The following is a 23,160-nucleotide window of genomic DNA, read 5'->3' as shown; positions in this document are numbered from 1 at the left end:
TCTAGTCCAAAATTTTCATTGCCAGAGTAGATATTTCACCACCCACTTTATTAGTTGCGTAAATGAAGAGCTGTTACAGTACTTTTTTAATGTAAAAAACTGATGCTCTGCGTCCATCACACACTCCCACTTATTAAAAATAAAGATACAGCATCCTGTACTTAACATGAATTTATTATTATCCGAATTTCAGGAATCTCCGTAATGTATGCAAATTAATAACTGATCCTAAATTCCTAATCTGAGTCCGAAATAAATGTTACAAAAATACTCTACAAAAGAGTCAAAGGAACTCTCCGATGTTATGTTTCCCAAAAAAATCACAAGCATCTGCAATCCCCACAAGGCATTATGGAACATCCAACACCCCCATAAGGATATGTGTGAGCTTGACTGCCTCGTGCACTGGAATACATTATTTTTGTGCAACTTGGAGCAAATCAGTTGAACAAAGCACATAACACATACAACACAACAAAATACACGGATCGAATCTGATTCAAGAAATATGAAGCTAACCCACAACAGAATATAGCAATTTCAGGCCACAAAATCAGCATTTGCAGAACGCACGAAGAGTTTCATCAAGGGCATTTCGGTCATAGTCCCCAGTGAAAACACAATTACCAAGAGGTCCTTTGAGAAGGATGAGCCGTAGCAATCCATCAGCAACCTTTTTATCAACCTAATGTTTTAGAAATAAATTGATTAGGGTTACAAGATTTGGGTAGCTAATTAAGAAATGGAAAGAGTTTTAAGAGACTCACAGCCATGATAGATTTGAATTTCTCAACAGTCATAGCATCAGGGGGACCTGTAGGAAGCCTGGCCTGTTGCAAGATGCTCAGGGCTCGCTCTACAACTGAATCATCAATCCAGCCAAGACGGCGTGACATGTCAACAGCCATAACCTATACAAGCATATTCGCCAATTAAGAAAATAGACAGAAATAGAATCGTGATTTTCATAAAGATAAATATGCAATTATACCGTGCCAGCTCCAACAGCTTCTCCATGGAGCCAGTCACCGTAGCCTAATCCATTCTCAATTGCCTGAAATTTGAAGTGTCACAATGAGATCAAGATTTGTCCAAGAAGGTTAAGTGGAAAAGCTTATTATGCAGGACACCACCACAAAGCAAAACCGTACAAGCCACAAGCATTTATCAATTAGAAAACAAAAGGTGCACACTGCTTGGCACAAAAAAGCTGCATAAAATATCTACTACAACAAATAAATGCAATACACTCGAAGTGGTGTCAGCAATTTCAAGTGAAAGTTCACCAAATTTTAATGTCATCCAACACCCATGATATTAATATCTTTGATTTGGTTTTCTCAAGTATCTCAAATTTTGTAGTGCTAGAAATCAAACTTCATAGCCATCCCAAACACTGTGCCTTAAAAATATACTATGACCAACAGGAATGCAAAAGTTACATAACATAACATAACAAAACAAAAGGAAGACACCTGTCTCAACAAATAAAATTTAATCTCTCAAACTGCTAGCTAGCTATCCTCACCCAAGATTTCTTTGAGGCGTAAATAGAATTAGAATTCTAAACCTTTACAAAAAGAAAGTCAGAAAAATATGCATCTGAAAATAACTAAGAAGAAAATGCAACGTATAACTGGCAGGATAGAAATATATGTCAACAAAAGTTCAGAACTGACAAAAAGCCAAGCATGAACACTATAGCATCTAAAACGTACATGACCAAATGTATGACCCAAGTTCAAGGTTGCCCTCAATCCACCTTCCTTCTCATCCAAGGAAACAACCTCAGCTTTGTTTTCACAAGAACGTTTGACAGCATATGCTAAAGCACTTGGATCCCTGCAATTGTTATAAAAAAAATCATGTACTTAAAACAGTTCAACACTAGCCAAACAAACCAAATATGATATGCAATACTGCAAACGATAGGAAAGAAAACCAAACAAATGACACTCCTGATAATCATTATTCTTTTAAGAATATAATAAACTTTAGAAGGAATAGTTTCATCAATTTTGATGCAGTGCATGGAATTTGAAATTCAAATTAGTCTGACAGTCATGTTGAAGTTAATTTGCTAGTTCAAACATTAAAATTTAGAAAAAAAACACGCATACAAATTTGATTGGGCATTAGATTTTACAGTCCATCACTCATTTCATGGTTTTACATACGCTTTGCTTAATAAAATCCACTTGGGCCATTGAAGTGAAGGCTTTTCAAACAAAATCAACTATTGTACATCAAGTTCGCCTAGCCACATGAATAAGATGTTTGTGGGTTAACTGTTCTAAGGACTGAAATTTATTATTTGATAAGTGCAATTACATTTAACACTAGGAAATTTGCATAGCCATCCAACATAAGTGATAAATGATGCATCTTAGTACAAAATTGTTTATAAAAACGGTTGAAATGTGGAGAAAGAGGTCTTTAAACAATACTCTGCGCTAAAAAGCCATGGCAAGAAAATTCAAAAGAAACAAATAACTTATCACTCATTGAATGAACAATGCTCTGTGCTTAAATGTAACAATATAGGTAAACTAAAATGATTAATACAATAAAAAGAATGGACCATACTTTAAACAATACTTAAAATTCTATAAGTATTTCCAAAACCAAATTCGAAAAACATAGGACCAAAGAATCTTAGATTTAACCTTGCTAATAACGCTTGCATATTCTTCTCTTGCCACTCAAAGAATTCAGCATCTCTAATAAGCCCATACTTAATAACCTCTGCAATACCAGAGACCAGTTCCCTATCAGGCAGTGTATTTAAGGTATCAGTGTCTATCAACACACACTGTGGTTGATAAAAGGCTCCTATCAAGTTTTTGCCCAGAGGATGATTTATCCCAGTTTTACCCCCAACTGATGAATCCACCTGCATCACATAATGAGGAAAACAAAATAACAACCACAAACTCATTCTTTAAAGACCAAATTGCATATTTAAGTCCATTGAACCCTTGAAAATCATAAGCAGAGAGTAAAACCTGAGCCATAAGCGTTGTTGGAATCTGAATGAAATTGACACCACGAAGAAAAGAGGCTGCAGCAAATCCACACATGTCACCAATCACTCCACCACCCAGTGCCACAAAGGTACACCGCCGATCCAACCGAGACTCTATAGCCTTGTCAAACACCTTCATCAAAGTATTCTACAGAAATCCACATCCATGCTTACATTAGAGCATTAACGAAACCATATCAATTAAGATATCAAAGAAAGCAAAGCATGGATCCTAATATCACACCATTTCCTTGTACTTCTCGCCATCAGGTAAAATCACACTCTCAACCGATACATTTGGGTTGCCATGAGTCAGAGCTTTCACAACTTTATCAAGATAAAGCGGCGCAACCGTCGTGTTCGTCACAATAAGAACTCCTTTGCCATGAACATGCCTGATAAAACATCAATATTCATTCAATTGAAGAAGAAGATGATGATGATGCGTTCGAAAGCCAACTACCAACCCCAATCCACAATCTAAAAAAAGTAAAATAGGATTATACCGCTGGAGGAGATCAGGCTCGTCCAGAAGGCCGGATCCGATGTAGATGGGGTAGCTACGGTTGCCAAGATCCACATCCACGACGGTGGAAACCTTTGATCCAGCCTCCTCCGCCGCCTTCTCAACCACCGGCGAGGAGCTTGCACAGCAGATCCCGAACGGATCTCCGCTGGATCTCGGTCTCATCCCTCGCTGCTTCACCCCAAAGCGATCACCAGACAAAGAACGAAGAGAGACGGCACTGATATCGTGACGGCGGACGAGAAGAGCCGCTGGAATAGAACTGGAGCGTCGAGGGGAGGCAGAGAGGGCAGGAGCGAAGCGGGAAGAGGGACGGAGAGAAGGAGAGGCAGCCATGGATTAGGCTAGGCTTAGGGGGGTTTGGTGGGGCGAGAGGAACAAGAGGAGTTGTAAGACTGGAAGAGCTTCTCCTTCTACTCATTCTCGACGACGAAGACCACCCTTTCGCCTAGCGGCGTGGGGTGGGTAGGTGAGCCGAACGCATGGAGGGATTGTTTTGCACGTGTCAAAACTGTACCAACTACCAAGCTTTATTTTCAAGCGTGTGCCTTGTGGTATTTATTTGTACGCCGATCTTTTATTATTATTTTTTTTTCTAAAGAAAAAATCATTTAAATCAAAAGTAAATGAATAGTTGCCCATGGTTATGAATTTTTGGTATTATTTAGCTCTGTACAATATTATTAAAAAGAAAACTCTGAATTTATTTGGGTAGAGAAGCTATTGTAACTAAGTAAAAAAAGAACGTCACCAAAATACAATACAGTCTTTTAGCCTATTTACATGTATGAATCTCACTGATAATTATCTATTTTATCACAACCTCTCAGCTGAAAATAACATGGGAAATCCTAAGTTAAGAAGATGAAGGCAACAAACTTGGAAAAACCATCCATGAGGACAAGTTTTATCAGGCATCAAACGTAGGAATCAAGATAACTATAGGCATGCTTTCTGTTATACTGAAGCAAACTGGCATAAACTCTATCCCACACTCCGATGAAGAGAGACTCATCGTCTGGGCTCAAAGAGACCCCGGAGATCTCCCCGAAGAGGTCTATTTCTTGCCTCTTTTTGTAATCGACTTTGGTGTTGTAGATGTGAACAAAGTCAGCAGGCTCGGCGACTGTCAGAAACTGGCCATCGGATGAATAATGAAGAGAGCGAACAGCACCCAGATTACCCTTCAAAACTGCTATGGAGGATGAGAGGTTTCTGACATCCCAGACGCGGCAAGTCTTATCTTGATTCCCGGTGGCAAAAGTGAGGCCATCTGGATGCCAAGCTGAAGCAAATGAAATAGTCAAAATGGCCTACCAACGACGATAAAACCTGCAGATCACTGTCACAGTCAGATATTTGGTTTGCAGGTAACTGGTGCAATTGAGAAAATAGCAGTAATGAACAAAAAGTATGGGAATAATCTAAAGTTACCTTCCCATCTCGCGAATCTACCAGCAATCCATCACAATGATCTCCCACAACAGTAACAAGTTTGCCATCTGGACTAACAGATGTATGCTGCGCGCGTATGAAATTAAAAGAAGGATCCCAAAAGGTTCAGTAAATTAATGGGTGTATTCTTCTATGTTTCTCCTTTGCAGTTAAGACCAACACCAATTGATCAGACTAAAACAATAGAAAGACTTACATTCACAGGCCAAGGAAAACAGAAATGATTTATGAGCTGAAACCTCTCAACGTCAAACTCCCGCACACCACAATCATTATTTGATGCCATGAAGTGGATACCGCCACTACATAAAAGAAGAATCTCTGTATCATTTGTGTACATCTCAGATAGACTAAACTAGAAAAATAGAGCATTAATTACCTCATATTTTTATATATGTCAATAGCATTTGTGATTGCATTATCATCTAAGGTTGTTCTTGTACAAAAACTAACCCCATGCCGTTCCAAAAGCTGCACCATAGAGTTGAAGAAAATTAAAACTACTTTAAACCGCACTTAGTGTCATTGGTCAAAACATAATGATAAATAGATACTACTGCAACCCATTTTGCAAGGTATGATTCTTTAAAAAAAAAAAGGCATATTAGTATCATTACAAGTTTCTTGAAGCATTTGAAACCACATAAAAATGCCACGAAGGTGAATTTGCACACAAGTATAAGGAAGCATCCATCCACTATCCACAGTCTACACAAAACTGACAACAATAGTAGGACGTTCCAAAAGGAAATCAACAAAATTCATGTTCAATAAAAGGCATTCAGTATCTTGAACCACTTTACATATTACTGCACCATGTAATTTGCTAAAATGTCTCGTGTTTTCAGCAGAAAAAAGTAAGAGGAAAATTTGGTTCAGCTAACTTTCAACACCAATGAACTTTAAGGGCCTAATACTAGTGGAATAACTGATGCTCCACTAGCAATAGTAAGCTGTATATTACACACCAAAAAAACTAATTACCATTAGAATCACCTGTGTCAAACTGCAAAGCATAATATAAGAAGCAAATGTCATATATATATATATATATATATTTTCTTTTCTCTTGTGTAGTAATGTGAAAAGCTATAGAAAGATATTAATGAGCATCAGCGTATCAGTCACATCTTAAAGAGGAATTCCAAAGTATCAGGTGAGGTCATTTAAGGCATCCATTAACAGTATTAACCAGCAAACCAGCTCTTGCTAATCTGTGATAGGAGAACATATATCTTTCCATTGATATGTACAACCCTAACATCCTCTAGACAGTTAAGCAGCATTGCATATTATGAACAAGTTTCTTTAGTCAAAGTAGAAGCATTCCATCTTGCATGTGGATATGATCTTAACAAATAGGAGAAAAGCTTCTTGAAAAGTTAGTGTATATTAGATTTGTCCCCTCTCACAATGCTCAAGATCCAAAACTACTTTCCTGCTACCACTGCTGTAACTGACCACCTCATCCCACTTCCCAGTGACTAACATTAATTTAGATTATCGATTTGAGAAATTCAAAAACATTTGTGAGCAAGACAAAATTAACAATCCTATTTTACAGATTTTTTTAATTGTTTTTCTATCGGCGCTATTTTCTCCTTAGTATAATGGAAAGAAGGGTCATGACTGGGAATTAGATTGCAGCATAGTGATAAAGAAACCGGACCCTTGTATCAGAGAAGAAAGACAAGAGTCATAGATATGTTGTAGATAAATGCCCCATCCATGTTTATCCACGCTTCCTTAAGCTTAACCATAACTGCTGCCATGCTTTCTAACTAAAGTTTTTAACAAACCAGTTACAGTAACATTTGATTAGTAACTAATGTTCATTTCTCTTGTTCGGCAAACAGCGTATGCTTCCACAGGGAACAGGCATATTAAAAAGTAATCTATGACAAGGTATAAAGCTTAGAGGAGGTAAAAGAAAGTCATCATGTCAGTATCATAATTAACTTTTCAGCAACAGATTGTATATAAATTTAGTAGGTTATTAGGTTCCTTAGCTTCCTTATGCAGATTGCTCTCAGCATAATCATATTCACACTTAGTAACTAAACAACAATAAGACAAGAAAATAAAATGGCATGCCCAAGTGCAGATAAAATAATTCGTTTCCGCAGGAAAAGTTCAAGTTTTGTCATAAGACCTATGTTCTTCAGATATATTGTCCATGAGTCTTAGGAAGAATGTCTAAACGCAGGGGCACAAGGTTACCATGGAGATATTACTTCTGATTAAATAAGGTTAACTTTTGTACAAAAAGCACATAAAGTTGCCATAGCATCGTAAGCAATTGTTACCTTACAAGTGAGTTCTCCTTGAAAGCCCCCAGCAACCAGCAAATTGTGTTTGACGGATATTGTACTTATTTGAGTTCGTGTAAATCCTTCTAGCAAGCTCCCATTGTGCCTCTAATAAACCAACAAAAATATCATGAACTAGGGCAGATGCATTTTTGCACAATTTATCAGAACTAGAAAGGTTGAAATTTAGATAAAATCAGAGATAAAGACAAAAAATTAATAAAAAAAATCTTTGACAATTTGCTTGATATTAAAGGAAATGCAAACAAAGAGAGAGCAAGACCTCATCTGGAGCCACATGTCCCGAAAAATTTAAGACCTCCGTTAGAGCACGAGATGTTGAAGACCAGTGATTAACAGAAGCGTTTGTCATGAAATAAACATCATGCTTTGAAGTCGCCCATACCAAGTTTCGCAACTGAAAACAAATGATTTAATTAGTAGCACAATTTCCCACTAGCTCCTGTTTGGTCTATGATAGGAGGAAAAAGAAACCCTTCTTTAATAAATAAGATGGGTAGCTAGCAAACCATACAGTAGCACAATTCCAAAGAACACAAAATACTAATGATGATAAATATTTGGTCAAATAAAGAAAGAAAAAATCTTGCATTCAGAGAACTGCAAATATTAGAATGAAGTAAACCAAATTTATGCCACAAATCAAAGCATCAACCTAACATAAGCATTTCAGCATAAAAAGGAAGCAACCTTTTCAGATCAACAAAATAACAACCGGAAAAATACAAGCATTTGACTGTATAACAATTATAGAGCCAACAGAACTCCATTTAACAGAAAATTCTCCACCGCAACTAAATATATTCATGTATACAAATGGAAACCTACCTGGAGTTCAAGGTTAGGACTCGTTTTCAACTGTGGTTCAAAAGTATCATTTCACCCACAAACAGTATGCCTATGAGTTCTTATTTTGGGGATAAAACATATTAAAGTACAATTTTTCCCGCTTGCATTACAATCTTTGCAATGTTAGTGAGGTCTCTTGTTTTTTTAATTATAAAAAAAACACACATACTTTAGAGTATGTTTGCCCACTTGTGATCATGACCATAGGTAGAGTTCTCAAACAAGTAGAACTCTTCATAAAATGCTTGACTTCAACCCAAGTTTTGGCACACAAAAGCATATTTGAATAGGAAATGAACCAAGCTTGAGCCAAGGTTTTAGGCATGATAATTAAACAAGCCAAACTCAAAGAAGCCAAAGCTCATTCAGTACAGCCCATATCGTCAAGTGTAAACATATATTTCCAGGCCAGATTAAAAAAAAAAGCATTTTTATATTGTAGACGTCAACAATTATAATATTTAAAATTTTAGATCATAAAGATTTACTTTGGTATTGGTGTTTAATAACTATAAAATATCTTTTATCAATAATAATAACTTATCAATGCTCTAATGAAAAAAATCGTGCATCCGAAACCAAGCTTAGTCATCAAACCATTTCCCTCCCAAAAAAAAACACAACAAAATCTGTTTAGTCAGAAGAATGCAACAAAAAACAAACAAGATTCAAGCAAACTAATAGGTTTATCGGGAAAAAAACAAATTACACAAAATGAGCTAGCAAGGGATATACTGCTCTACACTAATGAATGAAACAGTACCACAATTATCCCAAATAAATTTCAAAAGGATGACAAACCTGAAAATGAAGGATTGTAGGCTTAACCAGTCTGGTATTATACAGGAATTCATAATAATTGCCTCCCTTGTTCATTTGTTTACATTTCTGAAACAAGGCAGAAGAAAATTCTGAGAATGAAAATCCAGGAAATTTTCTGGCATACATGACAAAAATAAAACTTTGGGGGTACCATAAGACCTTGTCTACCAGCTCGCCAGAGGAAGCAATATTCTCATAGTTCTTGTACTGCTCCAAACGAGTCTTTCTGTAATTTTGCCTGGTTATATGAAGCCTGTTCCATGGGATACCTTGGATATCCCTCCCTCTCCTTGCTTGTGCAGCAGATGTATCAGTCACTCTAGTGAGCTGCCCAAGTTTCAGAGGCAAGCATTTGAACTTTATCACAAAACTATTGATGTGAAACATAGTACGATAGAAATACAGAAATGGCAAAAAGCGAACCAACCAGAGCATAATCATCTTCTGAATCACTTCCACCTCCACCTCCATCAGAAAAACCTCCATCCATATCATAATCCATGAAATTTCCCATCTCCCCCTCATCCAATAGGTAGTCAAACTCATCCCCTGCGTTCATCATTCTAATTCTGCACATTAAGACAACATCACCAAAGCTTATATGTACAGAGAGAAAAAATAATAATAATAATAATAATAATAATAATAATAATAATAGAAACTTTTCTGTAGTTCTAAACAAGCAAATTAACAAGAAATGGACTAAACTTCGTACAGAAACCTTATGGAACTACTCAAATGCACCATAAATTATCACATCCAAGGAGAGGATTTTCACAGTAAAATCAACCATCAATCGCAAGTCAACCCAGAGAAATCAAGCACCAAAAACAAATACACACATCAATAAAGCTACAAATTCAATGGTGTTGTTGTATAAATCATATTCCGAATGATTGATCCCAAAAAAATTATTAAAACACACACACACACACACACACACACACACACAAATGAAAAAATAAAAATAAAAATTAAAAAACAAACAAACAAACACAAAAGAAAGTCTACGACCCCTCTTATTTGTTCCAATCTTCTTGCAAGTTCCAAAGATAAATCCACAAAAAAAGATTAAAAAACACAAGAACTAAATTTTTTTCCCCAAAAAAAGAACCAAATCAAACAGGAAACTCCTCAAAGGAGACATCATAACTAGCGATAGAAAGAGAGAGAGAGAAGAAACCCTAAAGCGGCGGTGGCAGTAGCGGTGGCGGTGGTGGTGGCGGCGGCGGCGAGGCCAGAGCCCTTGGTGATCTCTGGTGGATGTTATCTTCTCCGTTAGGTTGACAGCAAGGCACAAACACCGACCAGCTACGTGCACCGAACGCTCTGGATGTGGACAAATATGGGGCTGAGATTAGCGGTAAGGACACCGAGCGGTGAGTTATTTTATGTACGGCATATAATATAATATCTTGTATTATTTATTGAAATAATAAATAATTATAAACTAGAAGCATTTAATGCTACAGATAATTTTTTTATTTAAAAAAAAAATATTATTATTATTATTATTATTATTATTAACTAGGTTGTTTCGTTTGTAAGTCTTATTAACCGGTTCGCATTAATCTGATTCTTTCCATGTTTAGAGATTGAGATTGAGATTGTGATGCAATGATATATTATTATTATATATATATATATATAGAGAGAGAGAGAGAGAGGGAAAGTGTGGAGATGGAGAAACATAATGATTAAAAAAAAGCTGGCGGAGATGGTCGTGGAGGACCATGAGATGATAATGTAACAAGTGATGATGCTTGTGATTTTGGAGGTTTCTTAGCATAATACATTTCGTATTTTCTGATGAGAAATAAAATGTTATTTTTTTAAATAAATTATAATTTTGTGTTTTTCATTGTTTTTGTTTTTTCAATAAGTATGGAGAAGTCTATGTGGCTTAACCATTAATTTGAATGAAAAAATAAATTATCGGTCACCGCCTCAATAGTTAATAGTAAAGCATTTAATATTCATGTAGAAACTTAATGATTTAATTTTAAGTGGAAATTGCCAAAAAAACCCTTTAAGTTTGTAAAATTGCCAAAAACACCCCGTTAGTTTTGCTAGATCCCCAAAACCCTCCTTTTAAAAGTCTATGTTTTTCAAACCCCCAAACCCCAGAACGGATGTGAACTGAGTGTTTTTCAAATTTTTTGGACGAAAAATGCTCTCGCATGGGGAGTCGTGGCCGCAGTCATCTCGGCGATTTGAGAGGAAGTGGGGGTTTTCCGTAGGGTAACCCCGGGAGACGAATTTATTGGAGCTCGCTTTAATTGCTTTTTCTCAACTCACGCCTTCGCCTTTTCCATTTCAAGCTCGCCTCCCGAAGTTGTCTCTCACCGGGCAAGCCTCAGAATTGCCATTTCATCGCCTTTTTCCCTTTCCACCCGTAGATCTCGAAGGAGAAGTCCCCCCAAGCAACTAGTTGGCATTTCATCGCTTTGCAATCTAAGGTATTGAGTATGGTTTTATGTTAACTGCTGCTACAAAGAAAGATTTTTTTCGCTTTTGTTTTTGTGCTCCCTGCTTTTTGTTGGAAGATATCAAGTCTCGCAGGGGGATTTCTACTGGGGTTTTTGTTAGTCTCAGTGAGATTTCTCACTAGGGTTTTGTTTTTGTTTTTGCATTTTTCAGATGTATACACTATCGAAATAGTTTTTTCGATTGTTATGATTTGTGTAATATTTATAATGTACATTTCCGCTTCGCTTGATATGGTTGCAGCTTTTACAAACGAGGTCGACGCTTTAAGAAATGAGATGTTACAGCTTTAACATTTGTTGTCTCTGCTTAAGTATTCTCGCCTCTGCTTTAACAAAATGGGTCTCTGCTTTAACATTTTATATCTCTGCTTAATAATCGAGAGTTTACCGCTTAAAACCTTATATTAACGCTTAAACTTTTGTCAATATCAGCAGTCTTGTGATTACGGCGGTCAACCTAGTTAATGGGCGCTGCTATTCTGACACGGGTCATGGAGACCTTAGTCGAATTGAAAGTTAATACGACCCCTCGACACTCGGGAGATTATTCAAGGACACCGCTTATGCGGCGTTTCATCGAGCTGGAAGCCATATACCAAGAGAGGGCCCTTCTTGATTCTCTTTTGCAAAGGTAATCGATGGTCGCACCAATAAATTCGGGATCGGGAAAGCTCGCCGAGTTTCGCACCTCAAGACGTGGCCCTCGTTCTTGGTCTCAAGGCTACATGGCGACGCAGCGGGTCTTTCGTAAGAAGAAAACCGTGTCGCCGTCAAGGCCTGAGATTCTATCAAAGACCCACGAGAGACACGAGAGACTCCATCAAGAGCACTCGGTGCAACTTGTTCGACAGAGGGAGAAGAAGATAATTTTGTCAAACTCCCGACGGTGTACCTCACGGGACAGTCCCTCTTCCCAAATACATCATGCCTTGCTCCGAACTCGGATCGCTGATTACGCCGATGATCTACCGCACCATGGGCGACACGCATGGGCGCAAAGCGACGCACAAGCTGGCTTATGGAGGATATTCCACAAGCGGCCGCCCGAGCGCAAGATAGATGCGCACGGAAGAAGACCAACACAGTGGTACATTAAGGGTCGCTTTGGCCGCGCTTAACGCCCTGTTTTACGAAAGTCGACCGGAACGGGAAGAAAGTCCGCTTCAGCAAGATCCCAAGGATGCTCGCTACTGTGAAAGTACTTCACCTGAAGCAAGCGACGGTAGAAACGAGCTTGTCATCGCCGATGGAAAAGAGGTAATAAATCATGGACAATGTCTAACATAAGTCTTTAATGTTTAAACATTTTTTTAGCGCTTTAACTTTAGTATTTACCGCTTAACTATTATTAATAACCGCTTAAATATTCTCGCTCTCCGCTTAATTATATTCTATAACGCTTAAATGTATAGTTTCCTCGAGCTGGTTCCCGATGAACGTCAAGAAGAAATATTTGTCAGCGCCAACCGACTGGATGGACGCCATCGCTCCCGAACCACTAGCTCGAAGCGGGGATGAGAGGGCAGCCTCTATCGCGCGCTACCGGACGCCCTGCTCTCCTACTTCCACCCCACCACGCGCACGCATTCCTCGACGCCGAGAAGCCCTCCCTCACTCCCCGCAGATTGCAACAACCCCTCCTACCACGACAACGACAGGGCCCCCGACCATGGCGACCCTCCGACCAGTGGCAGCTCCCACCGTGATATCGGGGAAGATGTCACCGCGAACTCTTATGCAGTGCATGCCGGATATTGACGACCGAAGTTTCCTCGGCTGTCGCCGCGTGGAGGCGCCGGAAGGACGTTTCACAAATCGACCGCGCCCATCCTCGAAAAGAATCAAGCACCCGGACTGAACGAGGCGCTCGAATTCGACGACGACGACATCATCGGAAGGTCATTCCCAAGGCGCCACATTCAAGAGACTTTGCGAAAAAGAGGAGAATAATATCGCCTCGCTCTCCACCGCCGACCGACGATGAAACAATAGCAACACCATCGGGCGTCCGATCGTCATATCGAGTCTGCCGCCGCTGATGACTACGGCCACGACGTGGAGGACATCGAGATGATGTGGTCGCTGTGCACGGCTGAGAAGGTCGCTCGACTCTTCTCGATGAAATCGCCGACCCGGTGGAATCCGGCACGAGATTGCGGCGATCAAAGACGGACACAATCCTCAAGGTCAAGAACAAGTTAAGGAAGTGTCTCGCGGTTGATGTCGCCGCCGTCGTCCCTCAAGATCGAGCCGCACACAATCCCACAACAAGAACAACAATGTAAGGATGTGTTCGCAGCTGATGCCGCCGCCATCGTCCCCGCATCCAAGGAAGATGCTGATGAAGACCCCGACCGAGCAACGAGAGAGATGATCAAGGCCAATCAAAAATTGGACCATACGGCTCGGAAAGCTTTTTATTCAAGAAGAAGAAATGGGTTGGCCTCGAGTCGCTCTTAACAAATACGAGCGTGGAGTCGATGAGGATCTTCCTCAACCGCATCTATGGACGGTAAGTGTAACGCTTTTTATGATATTGTTTAAAGGGTTTCTTATAGTGTTTAACTATTACCTAATAGTGTTTAATACCATTATGTTATCATTTAAGTTTTCGCCTACCGCTTAATTATATATAATATCATGTAACAATTGATAATATCATTTAAATATTATCAATATGGTCTTCTAATATCTCATATCGCTTTAACCTCGACAGACTGTCGTGTGGAAGAACGACGTCAGCAGACCACACGCGACAGAGTTATACACGCCGCTTGAGGGGAAGGAGATGGTCACCGATGATGTGATGGACGCTTTCGTATGCATAATACAAAAGTCGCTGAGCAAAGAGCCATATCCTTACAAGAAGCGCGCCCATCATCGACATCGCTACTGCTTTATGTCAAAGCAGGACGACGCATACGACACTAATTATGGCTATGATCGGGGATGCCGCAGCAACCTCGCATGAAGTTCAAATTGTCATCCTCCCGATAATCATGAATGGCCACTTCCATGTCGTCGTCCTGGACAATGATAATCAAGAATACAGGCATTATTCTTCATGTCCGGGGTACGATAAGGACGCGTTGGACATGGTAAGTTCTTTAATTACGTCCGATTAATATCTCTTTGGTATTTAATCGGTATTATAATCTCGACTTGCATATCTCGACAGTGAATCTATTCGACCTTTGTGTCGATATGGAGTTAGGCGAGTCGGCGACCAAGAAGCACCCGCCTGCGCTGCATACGTAAAACCCCACGCTAAAAACAAGGAAGCGCCGATCGCGCCGGCCTCACGCTCATGCGGTTTATCGAGCAATTACCATGGGGTGAGAAGTTACGGCCACCGCAGCATGCACGCTCCTTACCTCGGGACACTGTATGTTACCCGTCATACTTAAGGAGGGAGAGTGGCTACCGTCATGACAAAGGGGGTCGCCACAAGCGGTTAAATTGCTTTTTGAATAACATGTCTCAGATATCCGATCGCAATTTTTGTTTTCAAACGTAAATCTGACAAATTCAATTCATTGTTTTTCGTGTTCAAGAACATGACTTGTATACCTTAATGTAAATTTTGTTTGTTTTGAATTGTAAAGCGGGTTAAATTCCATTCGGTTTTATTTCATTGTTTAATTTACGCTAGTGCTTGTGTACATTTCACTTTCATTGTTTAAAATATAGTATATATCGCTTAAAACATCGCTTTTAAATATTTCAAATTACGTGCACCCGCTTAAAAATAACACTTTCTCCGCTTAAATGAATGCACTTATTGTTTAACTAAATATGGAAAGTTGCCCATCAATACACAATTCAATTCATCGCTTTAAACATCGGCTGAAATATTTCAAATTACGTTGTATCCGCTTTAAAAATAAACAATGTCTCCGTGTAAATACATTCAATTCGTTATAAATACACAATGTTTCCCCGCCATCGCTCGGTTTATTAACAATGCCTAGCTCGGCGATAGCTTTTCATCGCAAGATCGCCGACAGGACCGGATCCTGGCGGCAGTGGCCGTAATGTAACTCATGGACATCAAACGCCTGCGACTCGATCCTCTTTCGCTCTAGGCCGCCTCAGCTGCCTTCTAGTCACATGCCGTCAAACGAAGCTCACGATTTCCGTCCCCAAGGCCCGCCATCGCCTGTATGGGGAATATAGCTTCCTTGTACGCCAGCTTTGTAATTGTCGACGCGTGAAGTACCCGCTCATAAATCGATGTACGCTGGTGTCTGTCGCATTGTTGCCGCGCAAGCATGTTTGCAAGGGATACCATAAACTTGCCACCTTCGACATGTAACAAGTTCTCGATGGCGAGATCCACTGGAGTCGTCGCATCGGGTCGATCACTCGTAACGATCATCGACACAACGACCAACACCTAAGATTTCGGGTCGCTCCTCAACAATGATCTCTAACTCGAATGTATGTCCGGGCATAAGTAGGTCTCCCATTTGGTCGCTCGCTCACGCCGTTACATAACACGCGATCAACTCTGAACTCGCAAATAAAGTTAAACAAAGATGTTGATGGTTAAATAATTCGTCAACATGTTTAAACATTATCAGTAATTAAATAAACGAAATGATTAATATTTAAAAGTCGAAAAGTGTAATTAAACAAAGATTGAGAATGTTTAAAGGGTAATACAAAAATGTTAAGTGTAAATCAACATTCGCAGACCTTACGGAGTCGACCATTTTCGCCACCGTAAATGACGAGCTTCCTTGATCCAAGCATCGAACGACTCGCTGACGCTCGAATACATCTCACCCCAACGATCACCTCCGAACGAGATAATTCGACCAATGTGCCATATCCTGACTGATTAATCAACCAAATGATGAGCTCGGTGATACGGCCTGCGGCTCATTCACGGTATCATCGAAATCTTTAGCCGTGGATGCCCACGCAATGCGGAAGCATATAGACCAAAGACTCCTCCCTCAACGCCTTCCCAAGTCCGACATCGCTTTCATAAAATCGGGCCTCCAAACGTCGAAGACAGAGACGACGTGGCGAAGAAGGGAAGACTCTCGCAATCGCACTCACAAGGCCCCTTGGACCTCGTCCGACACGGAAGGTAATTATCTCATGATAATCTCCACCCTCGATAAGGCATCGCCCAACTTAGATATGAACCAAGTCCAATTGGCATCGGTCTCGTTAGCCGACTATACCGAAGGCGACGTGGAAAAACCATTGTTACTATCTTTCCCCGCGCACCCAGTAGTGTACCCTCGATATTTTTCCAAGGAGGCGGTACCATCGAGAAACAGCAGCCGCCCGCAAGCCCTCTCGAATCCCACAATACACGCTACGAAAGAAAAAGAATGCACGCTTAAAAACGATCACCGCTCTCTCCACGATCGCAACGCCGCCGGATTTGTCTCACCCACCTTATCCACATACCAAAGCAACAAATCATAGCCGGAGATGTCACCGCCGTCGAGGACCACCCGGCATGCTCTTTTTCCCAACCAAGCTCGCTTGTATGGTATGTGGACACCATGTTCCCGCAACATGTCCTTCCTCGAATGTCGACGGCCTTGCATAAGGGACGGCCCTCGAGCTTCGAATCACTGCGCGCTAACCCATTTTTTGGACGCTTTGGATGCGACGCCGAACCCTACGCCACCACCGCAAGTGTGTGACGGGTTGATCGTCTTGATTCTGAAATTATTTTTTTGTTATACTCTTTTGACGCATGATACGCCAACGACAACCATCTGGGCAGCAGCATTCCCACACCACCGATGCTTTTTCGTTCTTTACGAATTTGAAGTCAAAATTCTTTTTGATCGCATGATTTCAAGTACATCCTCGAAATGTTCGACACCAGCCAAAAACGCTGACTAATATCCAACGACAACACTTTCGAATGATCCGACGAGGAAGGAAGACATCCCACACCGCCGTGGTCACCATGGGGATGAATCGGGAGCACTGCAGAATCAATTCCTCGCCAACACTTCACTCAAAATGAAAAGATCAATATGTTAAGCTGGAGAATACAATGTTTAAGCTGATAATGACAATAGTTAAACGTTAAATTAAATACTTAAACAATTAACTAATAACGTAAAGGACTAGTATCAATATGTTAACCAAAGTCGATTTTGACTATATTTAAACAATAATGACCCCTGCACAACCGGAATAATTAAAAAGAAAAGGAACTTACAACGAGTAAACCTCGCTTTTCATTAGGATTCTGCAATAGCACATTTTTCCGTCTCGACGACAAGATCAACTACAAAGCGCATTTGAAGACGGAGTGGACGTGACACATCCACTGAAGTCAACATCGCTTTTCTATCGGGCAAACCGCTTTTATATCCATCTCGTGTGATGAACTTAACCCCCGATAAGAGAAACTTCGAGACCCCATCGCTCACATATCTCGCCTAACACCAATTCCCCAAGAAGTCTCGAGCCGTGAACATTAGCACTCTTTCCCTCCCCGTCGAATCTAGCAATACCACAAAAACTCTCCATAATATATCGGTCGAAAAACCAAATCGTATAAAACCAAATGAAATGAAGAACAAAACGAAGACGACGTAAGAAGAAGTAGAAGATGTAAAGAACAAACAAGCAATGAATCGCAAACAAAAAAAGCTGTACGCTTGTATGCATAGAGGTTAGACTAGACGTGATGTGATTGGGCGGTATTTTTTTCCCTCCATCCCAAGGGCAAAAAGGGAAAATATATGTCATCGTCGAGGGAAGACATGTTGTCATCGCTCGAATGAAAGTTCTCAACTCAACGCGAGTCTCTGTGTAAACGCCAAGCTTTTTATGTTTAAACAGATACATATAGTGTTTAAAATAACGGGTTAACCTGCTTTAACTAAAGTCTATATCATGTAAATAATATGTTATTGTTTAAATTAAATGCTTTTCAACGACATCGCAGTTGCTAGATGGGTACCTCCCCGGTCACCGCTTAAACATATTTACGTATTTTCTTAAAACACCGTTGTCATTGTTTAAAGAGTAACTCTGAGTATTGTTTAACTTTTTTCTATTGTTTACAAACGACGCTTTGTTTCCCACATCGCTTTTTTACTTTAGGTCTCCTCGCTTTAAATTTCGTAAGTTCACTAAACAAATACGATTGTTTTGCTTTTATTTATAAAATATTTACAACATTTACAACATTTTACAAAAGATTTACAACATTTACAACATTTACAACGTCCGCTCGGACTTTTGACACTCACTGACTCGACCCTCGATAACTAAACAAGTGTCTCGATAATCGAATGCCTCACACATGGTGCATAACAAAAGCGATCAACTCGAACCTCGAAAACGTATAAACATTAAAAAGGTTAAACAACACACACATCATGAAAAACGACTATTAATCAAAGTGTCATGGTAGGACTTAAACGATCGATCCCGATAGTTAAACACGTAACGTAATCAGCTAGATAATCGACGAATTTTCTTAAACGCTAACGTAAAGTCTCAGTGGTAAATGTCAACCTCGTTTAAAGGATGTTTTCACGATCTCCTCCTCTAGAGATCCTCCGCAATCACGCAATACGTGAAAACTTTCTTTCATACCCAAGTCGAAATGCTCTTCTTAATTGCTTTCCCGCCATCCACTCACTGGAGAATCCTCCGCATTCGTGCAATTATGAGAGGACTCTCGCTCAGGGCAGAAAAAGATAGTTTAACTAGTTCAAAGTGACACGGCTAATCGATTCTCAAGATAAGGAAGAAGGCCTCACTGAAACATCCTTTTCAGAGATAGAGTGGGTCATCCATGGGAAGAGGAGGAAGAGGAGGAGGAGGAGGTAGGAGGGAGGAGGAGGATGATGAGGACTGACGAGGAGTTGTTGTCCACGTGGGAGGGTTCTTCCCGGTTATTTATGTGTGAAGTCCACAAGCAGTCGACCTTTCAGATCCGAGAAAAAGTTAAACGCATGCGTGCCGACATCGATCGATGAGAACGAATCTGCAAAGGGTGTTCGAATGATATCGCGCATAAGAATTAATGCCCGCCATTAATCTTCACGCACGGATACCATAACCTTGCCACCGCCACGCGCACATGCCAACAATTCAGATCAAACGAAAAAGATCACCGTTTTACGCAGACTTTGAGAATTTACACGCTTATGAATAGTTATACATGTAAAAGATAATGTTAAACGGAGATGGGAAGTATTAAACTGATATGATAATTATTAAACATATTAGTAAAATTATTTAAACGGATAATAGCAAATAGTTAAACATTATTTAAAAATATACAAATAGATAAACCATAAACGAGAAGAACTTTACAACGAAACGAACTCGTCAGAATTATCGCTTTTTCCTCGTCGTAATACAACTTTACAACCATAAACGAGAGACGATACATGGTACATGCTCGCCTCGACAATAAAATCGACTACACTCATTCGAAGATGAAGTCAGCACTTTCGACCAATCCGATGGAAATCAATTTCATTTTTCTGCTCGAGAAACCGACTTTATATTTCGGTATGATAAACGAGGAGAACAACAAGACGTAATGTAACCCTCGCCATTTTCTATCGAAACCAGGAGAAAAGTTCTTCAAAAGGCTGAATACGACGTGATTTTAGCGCTTTCCTTTCCCACCATTTTCGTACAAAATGGGATTTCACAACATGGACCCATTCTGGCTGTAACGGGAGGGTAGAAAGGAAGTTAAACACTAACATGGTCAGTCCGTGATGTAAAAAGCAGGAGGGGTTTTGAAGTTTTGAAAAATTACGTAGGTGAATGAGAATTTTCCCTAATTTTAATAACAGAAATATATATATATATATATGTATTGAATGGTTTGTTCATATTGTTAAAAAAACTAACATTTTTATTTTATTTGACACGGTTATTTTTTTATGAAATTTGTTGCTAAAATTTGGGTTAGATATATAACCATAACTTATAGAGATTATTTGTTTTGAGGTATTAGGCTCCATCCTTTTAAGAGAACAAAAAGATTGTTAAAAAGCTTCTTTTAATAAATGGAAGCAGGTTTAGTTTGGCTTGGTTTGCAGAATGAAGCAATGGCATGTCATTGCGTATAGAGGATATGGAGGTATAAAGCAAGGTTCAACCTAACCTGCATATATCTTATATAAATTATTAAAATATATAAAAAAATATATAAAAAAAATAAAATAACATCCAATCTCCTCTAGGCTCTAACTAGCTAAAAATTTTTAAAGAAATGAAACTTGTGGACATAAACTGTGAGGAGATGAACATGACCCTCAGACCTTTTGTTTAAGTGGTTTTAGTGAATATATAGTTATTAATGTTTTGAAAATATGGTCCACTAATATGATTCCTTTTGGATTAAGTCTTCACAATACAACTTCCAAGGGAACAAGTTGCAAATAAATCATATATATATATATATATATATATATATATATTGTTGATAAAGAGATAAAGGATGACAAAAGTTTATATATGTTCAAATGTCTTAGTTATTCGTTAGTTTATCATGTTGGAGTTGATAACAGATAAGGATGCCTGCCAAGGATGCCACACATCATCAAGTTATCTTGTAAGCAAACTTTAGTTTGTTTTAACAAATCATGCATAGAATAAGCCATGCAATAAACTCATTAATATATATATATATATATATATCCTTGGATTATCTTTACATAGTGCACATATCAAAGTGGATTGGGTGGTGAAGCCATCAACGCTGATGCTATCACTGTAGCGGTGGAGAGATATTGGTGGAGCCTAGTTGGTCCCATGTGTTATAATTAAAGGAAATTTTTTTGCAGTGCAAAACTAATGATCTTTTGTTTACTCTTGTTAGGATGAAATACGTGTTTTTTTATAAAAATAGATAAATTATAATTTTATTAAAAATAAAAAGACGGAGACAAAAAAATCTGCTAGCACTTGTCATTTTACAACTTTTTGTGGCACATACACTTTATATAAGTCAAATTGCACAAATTTTGTTTGACAAATTAATGCGTCTATCATGGGCGGTAGTTTAAGTGAATAATCCAGGTAATGTTTGGTCCCTAAAAAATAAATGGTAGATTTATTTAAATAAAATAATTTGACTAAATAGAATATATATATATATATATATATATATATATATTAACACAAAGATCATGAATTAATAAAAAAAAATAAGATAGAAAAAATTGGGAATTTTTATTCTAAACTTGAGCTGATGGTTATAAATGTATATATAGTTTTGCAAACTCTAAAAATGAAATAAAATAAAATAAAATAGAGTCTTAACAAAATAAGAAATAAAACAAATAAAAAATCTTTAAAAGCCCAGAACAAGCACAAAGCTCATAACCCATAGGTACGAGCCATCATAATTGACTCATTCTCAAAAGCAAACAACCAATGAAGTTATTTTAAAAAATTTTTGATGATTCAAACATTGCACAAACTGGATTCCCAGCCCATCTGCATCAAATATAAATAATATATTTGAAAGCATTTTCCATCTTATTAAATATATATTTATTTTCATATATGTCACGTAAATTCCGAAATTCTTCTAAGTTTAAAAAAACCAATTTATTTAAACAAAATTCAAAATTATAATAAGCATAATAATTAAAATTTTATATATGCACCGTCGAGTCTTCGGTGCTTATGATGTGGCACGGTACTCTATATATATATATATATATATGCACACACTTTTCACACATTCCATTCAATATGCTAAAATTGTAACCTTGTTACACATGTGAACAGTGGAATAAAATGCATCTCATTCTACGTTTGACTTATTCCTGCCCATCAAGCATCAACCTTTGTACCATATTTTATGTAAAAACAAATTTATTTATGTAGTTTGTTTACTTTATGTATAAATATATATATATATTGGATTGCATGATATAAAAACAACTACTTTCGTTCTTTCAAAATTGTCTCAACTTTTATAGGGCATTAATTAATGGGAACAAATTTATTAGACAATTTAATTATATTACCTACTTTATCTTTATTTTTTCATGTTTGGTATATTTATATAGACCCTCTGAAGACAGTTTTTGCATATGGGTGCGTGTGTGTATATATATATTGAAGTTCATAATCAAATACAAACAAACCTTTTTAAGATTGAAATAAATTCGTTGTTATTATTAATAAATATACCACAATCAATGACAATAATAGAGTGATTAAAACATTTAACTTCATATAGATATCAAAAATTTATTTTTTTCTCGCCACAAATTTATAAGGTGATTTATTTGTATTGTAAAAAATAAAATATATTATATATATATATATATATACTATAATCTCTAAAATAAAACACATTATGTTTGGAGTAATAACATTCTAGGCCCAATATATGCGACTCCAAAATTCCCATAAAACAACTTAAATATAAAATTTTATGATTTTAAATTATAAAACTAAATCTATATAAAAAAGATAAATTTTTAATTTTCTCCAACCCATTTTGTCACTTTTATTCAGATTATAATCATCAAATATAAGAATAATAATTAAATTAATTTGTCTTTATAAATTATAATTAAATCCCGGTGTAAATGTGTCCAATTGTTAACATAGTCTGAAAAGTCAAAGATTGCAACATCTCTAATAAAGATTAAAGACCACGCAAGACAAACAAATATCAAATGA

General features: G+C 38.1%; 2 protein-coding genes across 3 annotated transcripts; both read right to left on the bottom strand.

Annotated features, from left to right (window-relative positions):
• Nucleotides 1-158: 158 nt before the first annotated feature.
• LOC120262153 (3-dehydroquinate synthase, chloroplastic) lies at nt 159-4,059 on the bottom strand. 2 transcript variants are annotated; one of them, XM_039270224.1, is made up of 8 exons: nt 3,532-4,059; nt 3,270-3,420; nt 3,006-3,158; nt 2,667-2,893; nt 1,719-1,842; nt 992-1,054; nt 768-911; nt 159-685 (listed from the first exon to the last, which is right to left on the bottom strand). In XM_039270224.1, exons 1-8 carry the CDS (start codon nt 3,885-3,887, stop codon nt 554-556), a joined length of 1,350 nt encoding a protein of 449 aa, XP_039126158.1. In that variant the 5' UTR covers nt 3,888-4,059; the 3' UTR covers nt 159-553. The 2 variants fall into 2 exon arrangements, with proteins under 2 accessions (XP_039126158.1, XP_039126157.1); XM_039270223.1 differs by having other exon boundaries at nt 3,006-3,173; nt 3,532-4,056.
• A 175-nt stretch (nt 4,060-4,234) lies between these two features.
• On the bottom strand, nt 4,235-10,352 carry LOC120262155 (uncharacterized WD repeat-containing protein C2A9.03-like). The gene is given in 11 exon segments (XM_039270225.1): nt 4,235-4,849; nt 4,851-4,883; nt 4,986-5,072; nt 5,203-5,308; nt 5,386-5,477; nt 7,313-7,423; nt 7,599-7,733; nt 8,987-9,073; nt 9,167-9,334; nt 9,435-9,576; nt 10,191-10,352. Coding segments are annotated over 10 exon segments (1,335 nt in total). The 5' UTR covers nt 9,570-9,576; nt 10,191-10,352; the 3' UTR covers nt 4,235-4,468.
• Between the last annotated feature and the right edge of the window lie 12,808 nt (nt 10,353-23,160).

The sequence above is a fragment of the Dioscorea cayenensis genome, chromosome 5, assembly GCF_009730915.1.
Source record: "Dioscorea cayenensis subsp. rotundata cultivar TDr96_F1 chromosome 5, TDr96_F1_v2_PseudoChromosome.rev07_lg8_w22 25.fasta, whole genome shotgun sequence".
NCBI lineage: Eukaryota > Viridiplantae > Streptophyta > Magnoliopsida > Dioscoreales > Dioscoreaceae > Dioscorea > Dioscorea cayenensis.
The sequence above is the reverse complement of the archived record's forward strand: the minus strand, read 5'-3'. Positions and strand labels throughout refer to the sequence as shown.